The 16,599-nt window shown below is 36.9% G+C and overlaps 1 protein-coding gene across 6 annotated transcripts in view; it reads right to left on the reverse strand.

Annotated features, from left to right (window-relative positions):
- Nucleotides 1–16,599, reverse strand: part of COBLL1 (cordon-bleu WH2 repeat protein like 1) — a 78,178-nt gene that overhangs the window by 14,169 nt on the left and 47,410 nt on the right. For all 6 annotated transcript variants that reach the window (XM_041403438.1, XM_041403437.1, XM_041403442.1 and 3 more), the window contains exons 3-9: nt 16,095–16,296; nt 14,964–15,192; nt 13,270–13,308; nt 12,309–12,403; nt 11,945–12,184; nt 3,371–3,515; nt 2,338–2,406 (exon numbers count right to left, since the gene is read on the reverse strand). In XM_041403438.1, coding sequence (XP_041259372.1) covers nt 2,338–2,406; nt 3,371–3,515; nt 11,945–12,184; nt 12,309–12,403; nt 13,270–13,308; nt 14,964–15,192; nt 16,095–16,296 — 1,019 coding nt within the window. The remainder of the gene's footprint in view (nt 1–2,337; nt 2,407–3,370; nt 3,516–11,944; nt 12,185–12,308; nt 12,404–13,269; nt 13,309–14,963; nt 15,193–16,094; nt 16,297–16,599) is intronic.

Below are 16,599 nucleotides of genomic sequence, written 5' to 3' on the forward strand. Positions count from 1 at the left end.
GTTTATAATCCCAAATGTTCACATTACTTCTCTGTCAATGCTTATTCTAGTAGGCGTGTGTCTTCAAATGACTTTTGTCAAGGTACACACTGTTTTTACACCATGGGAAAACTGTCATTTCACAAGAGAAATGTTGCCTATTCCATATTATATAGCGCCGCATAACATATATGTGTTTAAGTAGTGCGTAGCTAAGAGACACCAAATTGAACATTTGCAGTGGTTCATTTTAGGCAAAAGGTAACACTGTATTTGCAGCTTAGTTTTTTTCTTATTTGCTGAAGTAACACCACCTAACAGAATCATTCTGGAATGCCAGTCACAGCCGAACAAAAACTCCCAATGCTTCCCAGATGACTGAGAATCAAAGCAGCATTAATGCAAATGGAAGGAACTCCTGGGTTTTGGTAAAGTTAAAATTATGTCCATTTTTGCAATTTAAGTGATACTGAACTATTTTATCAATTTAAAACAATACCCAAACATGAATAATTTTCAGATTAGGAACAGGACAGGTGTACTGCATCTGATTTTGCTGCCTGTTAATATTGGTTCTCACAGCACGAGGGGCTTTCCTAAAAGGACCCTTTATACACAGGCCTCATGACAGTTTCAGAGATGCCACCAGAGAGCAGCAGTATCCCATGGGAAACCTGCACTGCATTAAGTCTTCAGCAAAGGACACAGCACGAAGAGATGAGGAAAACTAGAGACTGAAGATTGTCACTAACTGCAAAGGTAAATCCAGGAGTTCAACATAGACTGCCCTAAAGCCCAGTAAAGATGATTACCTTTTTCTATTTTTTTTCATTACAGTTTAAATTAAAATATTTAATTACAGACCTCAAATGCCTCAAGCAGAAGTTTCTAAATCTATGGAAAAATAAACAAGTAATTTCTTTGAAGTTCAGGGTTGTTTATCTACACAGCACTTGGACATTAAAGTGATGGGAAAGGTAAAAATTCTAGCACAGATCAACAATCTTAAGATAGAAACAAGTATAAGAGAACTAAAAAAATTTGATTTAAAATCACAGTATGATAAACCTGCTCATCTTAGACCCATTGCATGTAGTAGATGGACAGTTTTCAAAACACAAACTTCAGTACTAACAAACAAACCACTCACTCAGAATTAATTATTCTCTTTCATCTGCTGCAGCAGCTAAGACAAGGAAAGGTTACAACTTTGTGAGATCTTCAACCCCAGACTCCACAGTATAGGTTCATACTCCCATTTAGTACGTTACATATTGTTTCTACTTCATGTCTTTTCCAATAATTTACATAAATTGCCCTAAACACAAACCAAGCCCAAGTTTACTGATTACTTATTTTTTGTTTTTCCCTCTTTGCCAGGGGAAAAATATTTGCCTAGCAGATGACCTGCAGCTCTTGTGGTACATTTTTGTTTTACCACTCCAAACAATTTGACTGGCATCCAGAATAAAACAGCTGGAAAGCTACTTAAAAATTCCTGTCAACTAGCATAGTAACTGAGCACTTAGCCTCATATAATGACAGTGGCACTCCACAGGCTTAGCATTTATATACTTCATTCTTATTAAATGCATTGAAGAGTTATTTTTTCAGACTGCACTGGCACTGATTATTCTAAAGGCTTTTGCAAATTTTAGAAGACTTCTAGTTACTGTATAGTGTAACTGAACCCCACAGTCTGGTGCTTACAAACAACAGTATTTCACAGTACAAACTGCATAAATTAAAAAAAGCATTATTTTCAGCAGCTAAATAATTGTATTTTAAACAGCTATACTTTCATAAATCACATTTTTCCCATAACACCCAACAAACAATTTAACGTATAAACAACTATTTATGCACTCAGTTTAGATTTACAACTTATGTTTTCAAAGGCTGTTCAGATGCCAACCAAAAGCCAGGCACAGATTTGCTCCTGCCCCTATGTTATGCAGGTCAAGGGCAGCACAAGGCAGGGTTCTAAAAACAACACTGGGCTTTAGCTTTTGAAAAGCTTGTTATGAGGTACAAAAAAAAAAAATCACAGAAATTCTGGATAGTTCTTCTCTGTAACTTATAAGGAAGGAGAGAAATCAGGGATAATGTTTAGTTTATTAAATGTAAAGCACAGATAGCAATACAAAATATATTGTAATTGTTTCTGTAGACAGCAAAGGTAATATATTTTTATTTTAGAAAGCCGCATTTTTACTTCAAAGGAAAACTTAATTGATCTGAAGCACTAAAATTAGTTCCATATTTATGACACATCTATAGTATAGTAATTTATTGCTATGAATTATCATAACTTACTATGAAGTCAATTTTATCAGTACTTTTGGAGAAAAAACCAACCTGTTTCAGGCTGCATTTCAGTGGCTCTTCTTTCCACTTTAGTGGAGGCTGCTTCTGTTGACTCTGTTACTGCAAAAAGTGAAGGAATAACCTTTACCACCTCTCGCTTTCAGCACCAACAAAAGTTCTAGATAAAACGTTAGATTATGGTCATACAGACTAGTGATTTCTTCAAGAAATTCCTCTGAAACTGCCAGTGCTCATTGTCACATTTTCCAGATATTTTAATCTCAACTCTCAGGTATTTTTGAACCAGAAACCCAAATTTCTGATCAAACAGAAGAAATATAAAATAACAAGTGGACTTTCTCTAAGATTCTTCTAGTCAGCCCATTTGCTATTATACTCTCTCTGACCCAGAGAAGCTAATCTTTTCTCCCCATCTGAAGCAGTCCACCTGAGTAACATAAACACAATTCTATACTTAACCTAACTATAATTAATTTGGTATTGTCTGGGGTTTTTTTCTGATCTGCAGGCTCTAAATACCTCTCTTTCTCACACTTGTGGGAAAATAACAGAAGATTGATGAGGATGATTGTAAACACACTCAAGTGACTTGCAGTAGGGGCGCAAAACCCCACATATATGATACTAATTGCTTTTTAATCTTGTGTGTTTGACAAGTGGAACACCTGTGTTCAGATAACATAGGCCTGTGATTGGATTTACAAGGCATCATGTGAGACATGCTGGAGATTCCTGCCCTGCTGTGGGCGAGATCAAAGCCCTGTGGTTAGCACACCCGTGTGAATCCCTGACACAGAGGAAGGGAGCAGGTTTGGCAGTGGTCTGGCACGGGCCGAGCTCTGCGGTGCCGGTGTTCCCACTTGGGTTCCCACCTGGGCACCTCTGCCTGGGCGCTGCTTCGAGGCTTCCCCACTCGGTGAGGCAACATAAATAAATGCATTCGCTGCATCTGCAGTTTTGTGGTTGCTCACTTGAGGTTCTGATCTCATAAGGTGGCGTTACCTTCATGTTTAGCCAGCTATACTTTCTGTTGCCTTCCAATTAAACAGCATAAAAAGATTACCAGGCTCATTACTGCTTTCACTTTGATCTTCTGGTGCTCTGGAGGGTGGTGAGGGCGCCTTGCGCTTCATCCTGCGTAGCGAGGAGTTCACGGAAGCGGTGTCGCTGAGCGGCAGGGAACCTTTCCGCACTAATCCCACAGGGGCCTGCCAAGGGAGACAGGGCAGGAAGATTATTAGCAATCAGTGAAAAACAGTAAAATAGCTCCAGTAATTATTCTCCAAAAGTATTTATAATGTTCATTTGGGAAAGAGAGAACATATTACCAAATGTATTGTGTTTTTCATCTTAATTCCTCCAAGGAGTTGTTTTTTAAAAAAAAGATTTTCTCAAGTAATTGAATATATTCACAGATGTGCAACATAGAGCAATAAAAGAAAATCAGTCGTTACACAGAGTCTAAAAGAGAATTTGAATTTTTTTATGCCCAAAGGCTATTCTACAACCCCAAAATAAATCTTTTCTAAAAGTAGCTAAAATCATTGTGGAAAGAAGTTTCAACTACATCCTACCACAACAGCATAACACAGTGTTTCCGTCTCCATTCTTTCAACAGCAGTCCTAATTGGCCTGTATACATAATTAGTATGAACTTCTTTCCTCCTTGAAATACCTGAACTTGCATAAAAATTTTTAGAATGCCTGATTTCAAAACTTGTCAAGTACAACAATCTTAAAATATTTAACACAGTTAAATTTAGTAAGTTGTAAAAAAAAAAGTTACAGTACCTAGTATTGTTACAGCGTAGTAATGTCCTCATTATTGTAGCAAAAGTGAAAAAAAAACTTAATTCACAAATAATCAAAGTAATTTTAAAAAGGACAAAGAATACCTGCTGAAGACCTCATATTTTTATGATATAGCAGTCCAATTGCATTTTAAGCTGTTTTTAGAAACACATTCTCTGTCTCAGAAAGACAGTGGTTGTAAATTTGCCTGCCATTCTTAACTACAGTTTGCCTTATGCTGAAGAAAATTACATCCACATCTATCAGACAGTGTTCAGGATCCCAGCAATAAAGGAATGCATTTTGGAACTGGACACAGCTGCCTGTTTCTGTAGTAACTCTGATTCCTATCACTTGTCTACTCAACAGTATAATAAAATCCTGCAGTGACATTCATTTCTGTCTAGAAGGATCCACACAGCAGTTGTGTGTGGGGTCATCTCCAGAGAACTTCTCTGTGCTTCAATTAACCAGCCCGCTCCACAAAGCACAATATCAAAGAACAGAGAAGGCATAAAGACACCTACATGTTCTTGTTTCACTGACAATCCTTTCAAAACCATCAGACAATAGAATTGTTGACCACGTCAATTTCCATGGAAAAAGATGCTTATCATTTAGAAAGCTAACACTGAACAAATATCTAAAGATTCCACAGTAAGTGGGATGTTAAAGACCAAAAGCTACAGCATTTCACTGTATACAATCAAATCTATAAAGAAAATGACAACAGAAAAGATGATGTCACAAGGTGCCGCCTGTCAGGCAGTGTTTGTTGGCTCCTGTGAGATTGCAGTTCAGGTATTACAATACCTGAACTGATGAACGGGGCTTTGAATGAAAAGCTATCCTCTGAGCCACCCTGGGCACCCTCAGTCATCTGCTTTGTCCCACCCACTTTGTATCAGGTACAACAGAGCCACAGATAATGCACTATAAGGAGGACCACTCCCCAAAAATGTACACTCAAGTCTACCCACCAGTCTAATGTCAAAGCAAGCAACTCAAACCTTTTACAGCAGAGCAGGAGTCAGGGTTTAAGGGAGAAAACACAAAGCACAAGGTGAAATGTTCTTTTAAGAACACCAGAGGATAGGAACACAGCACTCCTAATTAAAAATACTTGCATGCTTGAATAGTTTTTAACAAGTCAGTTTCTAGATTAAAATGTCACACAACAAAAAACACTTTACACTTTTGTAATTTCTTATTCACAGTTCCAAAATAGTTCTTAAAAAGTAAAAATAATTAATAGTATTCAGCCTTTGAATTTATTCAGGAGGGGATACCAAATACAATATTATTTCCCCAAATGAGGGGGTTTTTGTGGCTGAAGTATTTCCTCCTCAGAGTTGGGCAGTTGTGTTTGTCTGCTCTCTGGCAGCTGTGCTGAGGCTGCAGCCCCTCTGCTCTGCACAAAGCCACATTTCCCTGTTCCAAGGTCTGCACCTCTTGTGCTCCACACGGGCTCCCTCTGGCACCGAGCTCTGCGCACGCTCGCTCGGCTGAGCAGATGTCACCAGAGTTCCCTTCTGCACACAGCAAGTGTGTGTGTTGGGGGGGAAATGTTCTCAGCATAAGAGCACAAATGCTACTAGAAGATTTTTATAAGCCTTTCTACTGCCCTTTGCATCCAAAGAAACAAAAAAATTTGCAAAGAGAGATTTCAAGAAAGTACTAAATGTTCCAGTTAAGGTTCAAGTGCTGAACAGATTTTCTCAGGAATTATTCAACATATGAATATTAAGAGCTTTCAAATCCTAACAAAGGCTGTAATGTGAAAATAGTACTTTAAACAGATGGAAAAAAATTAAAATTATGTTATTAAGACATATCTGACAAAGCTTTGGAATATACATCTGGGTGTTCATGTGTCATACCAACTGCCTATCATAACCAATGCTTTATCAGTTACATTTAAATTAAAATTCTTGTTAGGAACACTAAAGTAATTAACTGTGTTTATGCAGAAACACCAGTGAACTCTGTCATAACTTCTATAACATATGCAGGAGTTCTACTTTTAAGACCATACACCCTCTTCATCCTGCAACAAGCAAGGGTGGATATGAAAACTTTTTCGTTTCAAACTTGGCACCAAATCCCACCCAAAGCAAACACTAGTGGATGCCAGTGCTTCCCAAGGTCCAGCCTCTGTAAGCAGTGGCAGACATAGTGCCTTGCCCTTCTTTTCATTTCAAAAAAAGCAAATAAAGGTAATCAAGGCACAGTAATTGTGAAGCTGCAATGGAAGCAAAAAACCAAAAAGCATTTGGGAACGAATACAGTGGTAGTGGGTATTTCAGAGATTTTCGTATCACCACATCCTACCTCTTTTGGTCTATACACATGTTTAACAGAGAAAATAGGTGACTGTATCATACAGGGATAGCAAAGCACATTGCTACTAATGTTTCTAATATTTCGTTCTTCCCTTTGTATATGCAGGCATATGTCCAAGGAGTAACATCAAGAAATACGTATTTGCTCATGCACTCAATTTCTATTACATGGCTTAAGCTTCCCAAAATACTTAAACTTGTCCTAAGTACTACAAAGGAAGTAATATACCTCTGATCCATTGGAAAGAAAAGACATACAGAATATATTTGAAGAAACTCAGCTGGTGATATTCTGTCCAAACAACCAATATGACTATTTTCTCCTAGGATTTATCTTGCTGGTAGAGAAGCAAATACAGCGAAGGAGTAAAGTTATGTATTTGGTATACTGAAGAGTGGATGCATGCAACATTCATCACCAATTCTGAAACATTTCAGAATAATATCAGATCATCTTAATGCAAAATTCAGGTAGTCCTGAGCACTCTCTACCCTGACTCTACCCAAAACTTCCCTGCTGTCCATAGTGCTCAACACATCACTGCCCAACTTCTCCTTTAAAGAGCTGACCATCAAGTTGCAGGCAAGCAAGCCTCTGGTGTAATTTCTTCAGCATGGAACTCACCCCTCACAGAAATCCTAACTAAACTGTCCTGTGACAATGGTTAAAAATATCTTTTCAGAAGTACTTTATGGTTTAGTTGCTTCTCACCCTTCTCCCATTCTCCCATCTTCTTCTTCCCTTTCTTTTTCAAGAGGTAGCCTGGAGATTTAGATTTCTTTGGGAGCCTAGGGTTGTGTAAGTAACAGCAATTTGTACTTTTAGAGTTGAGAAGTTCTATGCATTATTTTAAACTAAAGTTTTAACTAAAAATCTTCATTTGTTCCTACCCAAGCATAGTTTACACAAGCTCCTAACAATAACTGTAAACAGGGTAAGGAGAGAAACATTAATGGGATAAAATGCAGACATATCAGTCTAGCTCTTATGAATAAAGCAGTAGGAAGAAAATCAGCCATATCATTTTGGGAAAAATCAAACACATTTCTTTTAAAGAATGTTATTACTAGAAAATTGCAACCACTTTTATGAAAGCTGTGAAGATACACACACTAAATTATACAACAACACTTTGCAAAAACCCTTGAGAGTCCTCTCTACTTGCAAGTGTATTTAAACTTGCTAGTTCTAAACATACTTCTGACAAAAGTCATCTTACCCAGAACTAGAACTGACAAATAAGGGAGAGATTTCAATACTAGAGACTAACATGCTTACTTCCCACTTGATTGAAATAAAAATTTCCTGGACAAACATGAACCATTTAAGCTTACTAGGCATCTTCCAAATCTCATGTAGAAAAATAAGCAAATCATGCTATGTAATAACTTGTAAAAGGTACCCTGTCATCCAGTGTAATATTTACTCCACTAAAAATAGGACCATGTCCCTACAAACTAATTCTAATCACCTTGAAATGCAAGCAGAAAAAATTCCAAACATCATATCAGAATATTAACAACTCACACAAAGAGAAAGCAGTTTCTTTAATGGAAAATTACTGGAGAAGCTGTAGGAGGTAAATATTAAAACCCTTTTTCATACTGTGAGAAACTGGACTACAATATGTTGAGAATTTGAAGGAAGACAACAGTGATAACTCTGTTCCCTTAAAGTTGGCTCATTTCACTGTTGTCTGATGTTACTACTTCATTTCTCTCAAACCTAGGCATACAGTTCATCCAGGCAAAACTGACATTTCACTGTGTCTTCCTTGTGGATGTTACAAAAGAGATTTGTAACATGGGTCCTAATGAGACCCATGCAGATGGACATCCTGGTCAACAGAAGAAATAAAGTATGTACCCAGTCTGCCAAGTAAACTGAAGGGCAGGCTATGGAACTTAGGCATTGTTAAAAGCAGTATGATTTGCAACTAAATGCTTCCTGTAAGGCAAAAAAAAAAAAAAAAAAAAGTTCACTTTTGTAAATTAACTTCATTGGACACTGAAGTTGTGAAATTCCCAGACATGCTAAATATCCCAACTAAACACACAAATCATTCCGGTGAGCAACCTGAGAGAGACTAAGTCCTACCAGCAGGACACACATTTTCAACAGCAGAAAATATGACGGACCAAATTCTTATATTGTTTACTTTGAAATACTTGTGATCTAGTGTGACCATTGTACTGGCCTCATTTACTGAGAGCTGACCTGGATTAAGTGAGACCTTTTGAGATAATTTGGTCCAACCTTCTATTGAAAACAAGTTCTTACACTTTTTAATTGGTTATTGCTACAGCCTGTCAAGGAATCTCTTAAACATTTCCAGCAAAGAAGCTTCTGCCATTTCTTATGAGTGACCTATTCCAACAGTCAGTTCTCACAGTGGTGAGTTTTGCTCTTTAGTCTGAATGGAATTTCCTCTGGAGAAGCTAATGCCCATTGGTTCTCATCCTGCCACGTGCACCCTTGTGAAGAACGTACTACAGATTTCCCTGTAGAACCATCCAGATATCAGAAAAATGTGATTAAATACTATCTGAGCCTTCTTTCCACTAAAATTTATCTTCTCCAAACCTTTAAACATCATAGTGGCCTGTTTTCAGTCTCTGTCTTGAACTGCAGGAAACAAATCTGGACACAAAGTGCAGCAGTAGCATAAAATTACTGAGTACACTGGATTCAAGGTGGATGACATGATCAGACCCCAATCTCTACTGGTGCCTGTACTGGTGCTTACCGGTGCTACTGAACCCATACTTCACTTCAGATAGAGAAGTTCATATGCATCTTTTTAAAATCTCATTCAGCCTGTCACTGCCTCCCTGAGTGGTGGCTGGAGTACTGCCTCTCTGCCCATTTCGGTGCCAACTTCAATCAAGTTTGTTGAAGGTGGATTCAGTTCCATGATGTAGATTGTTTATAAAGATATTTAACAGCATTGGCCATACTACCAACTTCTTGGGAACTCCACATTACAACCAGTCTGACTTGGAGCCATTACACCCACTGTTTGAACTGCAGCCACTTTTTGTCCTATCTTGTGTTTCATTTATCCAGTTTGTCTGTCTCACTTCTTCAAAAAAAAATTTGAGGTAGACTGTGGTGAACACCTTGCTAAAATAAAAGGAGGATGACCTCATCCTTAATCCTTGGCTTTCTGCTTGCCACTAATTTACAAATTTCCTGCTCATGACATCTTCTGCCACTTGTAGCACCAGGCTTGCTTTTGCTTTCCTAAGAGAACCTCTGCATGTCAAAGAAGTACCTATGTATTTCTTTCTGGGAATTATTCTGCCCCCTTTCATTTTTGAACTTGAGTTCTTTCAGTAGCACATTTAAATAAGACTGTTTAAAAACACTTAAGTGTTGTTTTTATGTCTATTCCTATTCCCACCTAGGAGAATGGACTACTTTTGTACTGCAGGAAGGCTGTCTCTGAAAATGTCTCAGTACCCTTCCAAGCAGCAACTTTATTCTCCAAGGAAGTCTCCTACGGGATCCTTATCAGGAGTTCCCTGATCAAGTGGAGCAATATGTACTATGCCAAATTCATTCATTAGATGATAGGAAGGTAGATAGCATAAGATAAAATATTTTACTTGATTTAGTAAAATTCAAAGGAAAGAGTAAATATTTGCCCACATTTAAGTCCCAGCACTACATTTTCTTATAAATCACCGTGCAATCAAATACTTGATTTGAATGAGAGAGAAGTCACTTCAAAAAAAGCATGCCAAAGGCCTCTAAGTGTCAAGTGAGTTGCAGAAAGTAGTACAAAATAGAAAATATACACAAAAATATAACTTGATCTGGATGTCCTCTCTTTGTAAGCTATTCAACTTCAGTCAGATCACTTTAGATCACTAAGAAATGTCAGTACAAAATAATAAATCTAAGCAATTGTTTGAGTGACAGCCAAGCAGTCATACATTACTTTAAGACATAATAGGATATTAATAATTTAAAGCATGTTAACATTGACAAACTGTTTTTTAAGAAATTGAACTCAATTAAAAGGGAAACATGGTGAAGTAAAAAAAAAAAAATCATTATTTTCTTACTCTTTACTAAAATTCAGAAAGAAACCTTTCTCTTCTTCAAATGATAAAGCTTTTCAGCAGGACACAATACACAAAAGCAGAACTTCTGTTAAACAGTGCTCTCTTGTGGTTCTATGCATCAGTGAAAGACTAAATCATTGTATAAAGGTAGTGACAGTCTGAATTTCTTGTCACCAAGTCTAACCCAAAATTAATCCCTCAGACCTGGATTTCATTTAGTTCCGCATTTAATTTTTCTAGCATGTCAACAACCTCATATCCAAAGACCACCTTTAGATACTGTATTCAAATCAAAGTAGGAAAAAAATTTAAGAATATAGATAACAAAAATTTTAACCTTTGTCTTTTATTGGAATTCAAAAGTGACAATATGTACAATACCAGGATAGCAGTTAATGCATCAATTCTCACAAATTCTCACAAATAGGCAGAATTCTCTCTCACAAATAGGCAGAACTTCTGCATGTCATGGGATATATATAGGATTACTCAAATATGTAGCCCAGATCTCATTGCTTAAATAAAATACAGCAAATTTTTAAAATAAAAATCTTTAACTTGCTGGGAACTATGTTTAGACTGCTCTCCATGTCGACTGTTTTTCTACAATATATTGAGAAGAACAAACTACTCATTATCTCAAGTAACTAAAACATGCAAAATTAACATGAATAATTAACCCAAATTACTAATTATAATAAAGTGAGACCGCCTTCTTATATTTAAATATATAAGGTATTCATCTAAAAAGAACAAAAAGGTGGTTACAAGACCAATTTATATAAGAAGTTGGTTTTACCTTTTCAAAATACAGCAGCTACTTTTGGTTATAAAGTTTTAAAAGAATGCATCATTCAATTTCTATAGTTATTTTCTAGCTAAAATTTTTTAAAAGTAATTACTTAATTTTTATTTTCCATTTATTTCAAGCCTCATTCTTGTATTTGCAGGGTTCCCAGACAAAGAGGGGAATGATGACTCTGACTCCATGTTCTTAGAAGGCTAATTTATTATTTTATGATCTATAATATATTAAAGAATATAATCTATACTAAAGAATAAGAATACAGAAAGGATACAGACAGAAGGCTAAAAGATACTAAAGAAAAACTCCTAACTCTCTCCAGAGCCTCAACACAGCTGGCCATAATGGGCCAATAAGTCAAAAACAATTCACATGAAACCAATGAAGCAATCACCTGTTGGTAAACAATGTCCAAACCACATTCCAAAGCAGAAAAACACAGGAGAAGCAAATGAAATAATATTGTTTTCCTTTTTCTCTGAGGCTTCTCAGCTTGCCAGGAGAGAAATCCTGGCGAAGGGATTTTTCCAGAAAATATGACGGTGACACCTCATCATATATTAACAACAGGGTTATCAGGGTTATTATGTCTGTACTTTTTAAGAGAAGTGAAGCAAATGTAACTGACCTGTTCATTCCTATTAAAGCTGTTGGATTTCACAATATTAGATGCAGGTCTGCCTTGGGCTCGTGCAAGTTCCTGGGGAGCACTCTGGGAGTTGGGCATGGGCGGCAGAGGAGCTCTCCGTTTCTTCGGCATTTCCGCTGGCAGGGTGCTTGAGTCGTACTGCTTGCTGACAGTGTTAGACCTTGTGATGAATGTTGGCCTTGGCTTGCTCATCAATGGAGTTGCTGGGGCACTGGCAGCCTTGAGGTGTGGGAAATAAAAAGAAACCCAAATTGCATATATTTTCTGGAAAATAATCAACAGTATTGATTGCTCAATCTACATATGTTTCTAGAAGTTTTCTTTATGCAAAGTTACACCTTACTTGTTCTCTTTTCTTCTTGTTTCGTTGAAAAAAGCTGAAAAATCCTTTGTTTTCTTTCTCTTTCAGAACATCTATGTTTTCAGATTGGTAGGAGCCTAAAATAGAAAACAATAGTTCTAGACATTATTTCATGCAAAGATTATTTCTCCTGCATTCTTACTATTTCACCGTGTCATAAACCTCCTGCAGTGATACACAAAACACATCATAAATCACCTATATTAACAATTTTTCTAGGTGTGGGAAAATAAACAGTTTGCCTAGCATCCATGTTCTTCCTCTGCTTCTCAGAACAGAGGAGTTTCAGCTGCTCTTAATAGCAGCACATAATCCAGCCCACCCCACTTGTCATATGCTATGGTTCATATCACAAAGGTAGTAAAAGGGAAAAAGAGAATCAGACTTTTCAGCTCTCCATTCCAACTGGCTTAAATTTATGGCAACGTGTGAAGTGGGACAAGCCAGGTCCCAGCCTGCACATGGTGTAACTGTGGAGAAAGATCACCCAAACACTCAATCTGTGCACACATAACTGCATGGCAGTCATAGTAACAACAGTCAAATCTATTCTCGTTATCTTGCAGAATTTATCCTCCTTAAATTGCTTTATTCATGCAGAGGATTTGTAAATCTCATGAATGACTTTAAAAATTTTACTAGAATGAACTTTCTTAAATAAATCCTATTGAATGCACGTGTAATGAGCAACAGAAATCAGCAAGTCTGGTAAAAGTATCAATATAAACATGACCCTAAATTGAATAAATAGATCTAGGGTAAAACTAGACAAAAATACTTTCTATATAGCTGTGTATATCCAATTCTGCACTACCATTTGTAATATGCATTTAAGATAGGAAAGAGATATTACTCATGTCACAGTTAAGCAGATGTTGTAATAGGAGCGGGTGCTAATGTCCTGTAAGTGCTAAGTTTCACTGCCTATTTCAATAAACCATACCTTGAAAAGATGGTAAATTTAAATCAACTGGTGATGTGGCTACAGAGAGACAAAAAGAAAGACAGAAAATGTGAATCTGAATCAAGGCTGTAGTAACAACATACAAACACAGAAGGCCAAGCTGGATCTTCAACATGAGTGCAAAATTAACTGGGTACTTTGCAGAAGTAAAAGGATGCGCATCTTTACCACCTAATATTTAAATCATTCCAGAGCTTGAGCCTGAAGACATGCAACACAGACTGCAACTGTGTACATAAGCAGGGAGGCTTCACTTATACTTCTGAAGCAAAGAGAAAAATCAGTATGTAGAGTAGTTTGCTCCCATTTGGATGGTTAGGCAGTCCAAACTTGGAAAACAAAGAGGATGTAAAATTAAAATATTAATATTAATAAAACTTGAACTTAAATTATATTAAGTAAAAGATACACCCCACCATTTACTTTTATAAATATAATGGAAAATTCAGAGCTTTGGACCTTGAATTTGCAAAATTGAAACACTGAACTACTTCATCTTAAGAGAACTGAAGAATATCTAAATTTCCCAGCAGGGCGCTGCTGTGTGGAAAGCATATATGCCCTGGTATGCCCACCTAAGGATTTTGCCTCCTGCTAAAACACACATCATATCATGCAAAAAGCAGCTTTTCCAGTCTGTAGATGAAAGCAGTAAATACTCAGACAAAACACAAATCATGCACTTGGGAGCACATGTAGTCAAAGTAACACGTTTAGGCAACTTAAAATATGTTGGTTTCCAGTGTGGAAAAGAAAGATTTTTAATTTTTGTTTTCTCTACAGAAAAATGAAATACTGTCCAAATTTGTTATTCTGACCTTTAGCAAGTAAATTGAGAAAACTCTTGAAACTGTAACCACCAAACAGTAAGGTTACCATATTTAGGTAGAAAGAGGGGCAAAGACAAACAAAAACCCAAGAAGCCCCACAAGTTTTAAGCAGAAATAAAATCAAGCAAATAAAACAGGGGTCAATATCAGGAGTGAGCCAATTAGTATTATTGCTTTCCACACTGAGGTAAAATTTCCTGTGAGAAATGTCTGAAATGGAACAAACCACACTGTACAAAATTTTTAATTACAGTATAGTAAACCTGTCACCTGTTCAGATGAAGTTAAAATCTGGCCTAGGAATAGCTGTACAAAATATTAGAAAGTTAGTACATTGTGTCCCTGGTGGATCAGAATTAAAAAAAACCAATTATTATTCCTTCACAATCTATAAAAATTACCAAGCAGCACTCAAAAATAGACATAAAGACCATCCAAATACTCTAATGCTTTTAAGATTTTTAATTATTTTAAAGAAAACTAATTTTCTCTAACATTTGTTCTTTTCAGGTCATCATGACGTTGTGTAGGTGCTAAGAGAAGTAGGGTGTTGGAGTTTTTGGGGAAAGTGTGAGGGAAGGAAAAGAAGGCTTTATGTTAAAGTCAGGATTTGTACTCAACTCTGCTGGTAGTGGACACTTGGTTAGAAAATAAAACTTTTATACAGTACTTCTGAAAACAAAAGTCCAGGTACACAGGAGTCAGTTTCAATTTTGTAGAAGACCAATGAAATACATATTAAGTTTCTAGAAAATATTTTCATAAGTAAAAAACCCAACAACTTGTATACAATTATTAAGTAATTATCTTTCATATAACAGCAATTTACAGAAGTTATCTTACCTTGACTGACATCCATGGCATATAGTTCTCTTAGTCCAAGGTCATTAAGAGATTTTGTCATATCAAGGGGTTCTTGAGACTGGTAACTCTTCAGTAGTAGAGTATGTGAAGGATCAAACTCACATTTGCTGCAGATAACTGATATGAGCTCTTGAAGGGGTGAATGTGGACTAACTCTTACCACTGTTTTCTGTGTCTTCTTGTAGTTTATCACTACCCTTACTGTTTGCTAAAGAGAAGAAAATTCCAAATAAGTACAGGCACAAATTCTGAATGAAATGGCATTTTTACAACAGCCTCACAATAATCACCAGAATTCCACTTACGGCCACCTTGACCAGTGCTGCGAGTTCAGAAGCATTACATAAGAAACTAAGAACTATTTTTCTCTTCCCTTCCATGCAAGAAAAGGACATGTGAAGCAGACAGCTTTCTCCCTCAGCAGCGCCATTTGCCTGTGCAGCAGGGTACGTGCCTGGAGGGTTACGCTGGGCAGCTGCAGACTCAGGTGATGCGCCACAAGCGAGTGCTCGTGAACACGGGTGTAGGAGGAAAGCAGAAGGGCAGCAGAAGAGCTCTCCTGGCCCTCTAAGTGCTTTAGATAAATTAAAAGTCCATATTCTTCTACACAGCACAACAACAAGGTGGAAGGAAAAGATTTAGGCAACACCCAGAAATTAGTTCAGTACTTCTTAAAGCTCCTGCATTCTTTAGGGTATATAAAAAAAGCCAAGAGAGAACAGTATGTATAAAAGGAAAATGAACATAAAATCAGAAGGGCACATATATCACAGCATGACAGATGGTACAAGATGTTGATTTTCAGTTTGTTCAAGGCTGTCCTCAGCCACACTTCATCTGCAGAATTTTTCAAAAGGTCAATGAAGCATGGGACTTCAAATAATATTGTAAGATTTCCTTCTTGCAGCAGCAAAGATGTTTGCTGTAACAAATTGAGATGTATTTTTCTTAAGAGAAGCATATAAAAAACAGAATAAAACATTTCACAGAGCTTCAAGGTGAGGATGAAAGAAACCAGGAAACACTGAAACAAGAGGATGAGCTACCAGCTCAATTTGTTGAATACAGCAGTAATTCTAATTCCTCAATATGCTTAAATTTAATTCTCACCTCTGGTATAACTGGAGCAGGTTTCTTCTTATCCATTTGTTTCGCCTTTACAATCACTTTTTCTACTTCAAGCATTCCCACTGGTGTGTTGGGTTTGAATTTAATCTGGCTATTTTCTGCTGATACCAACTCTATGGTATAACTTGATGGATTTAAATGATACTGTGCACAGAGAAAGATCAGCAAGTCCATCATGGGCTTCCTGTAAAAAACAAATGGAACTGTCACAACAGATGACAATTAAGCAGGCTATAACAAGATGTGCTGCTTAAACAAACATTTAATTCAAGTAGTCCTTTCCCTTCCAAGACTAAATAATTACTGCTAGACACCAACTCTAAATATCTTTGAGGTTTAAAAAGCACAATTTAAAAAAAAGCCAACCCCCAGCAGAAAAGCCACTAAAAAGAAAATGAAAACCAGTTTGCACAAAAGTATGCCAAGTACTTGAACAGAGTGGGTACTTCTTGTTGTGTGAAGCTTTTTCTGAGGTCAACAGGGACAT

This window comes from Onychostruthus taczanowskii, unplaced genomic scaffold, assembly GCF_017590055.1.
Source record: "Onychostruthus taczanowskii isolate IOZ18803 unplaced genomic scaffold, ASM1759005v1 scaffold20, whole genome shotgun sequence".
Classification (NCBI taxonomy): Eukaryota; Metazoa; Chordata; class Aves; order Passeriformes; family Passeridae; genus Onychostruthus; species Onychostruthus taczanowskii.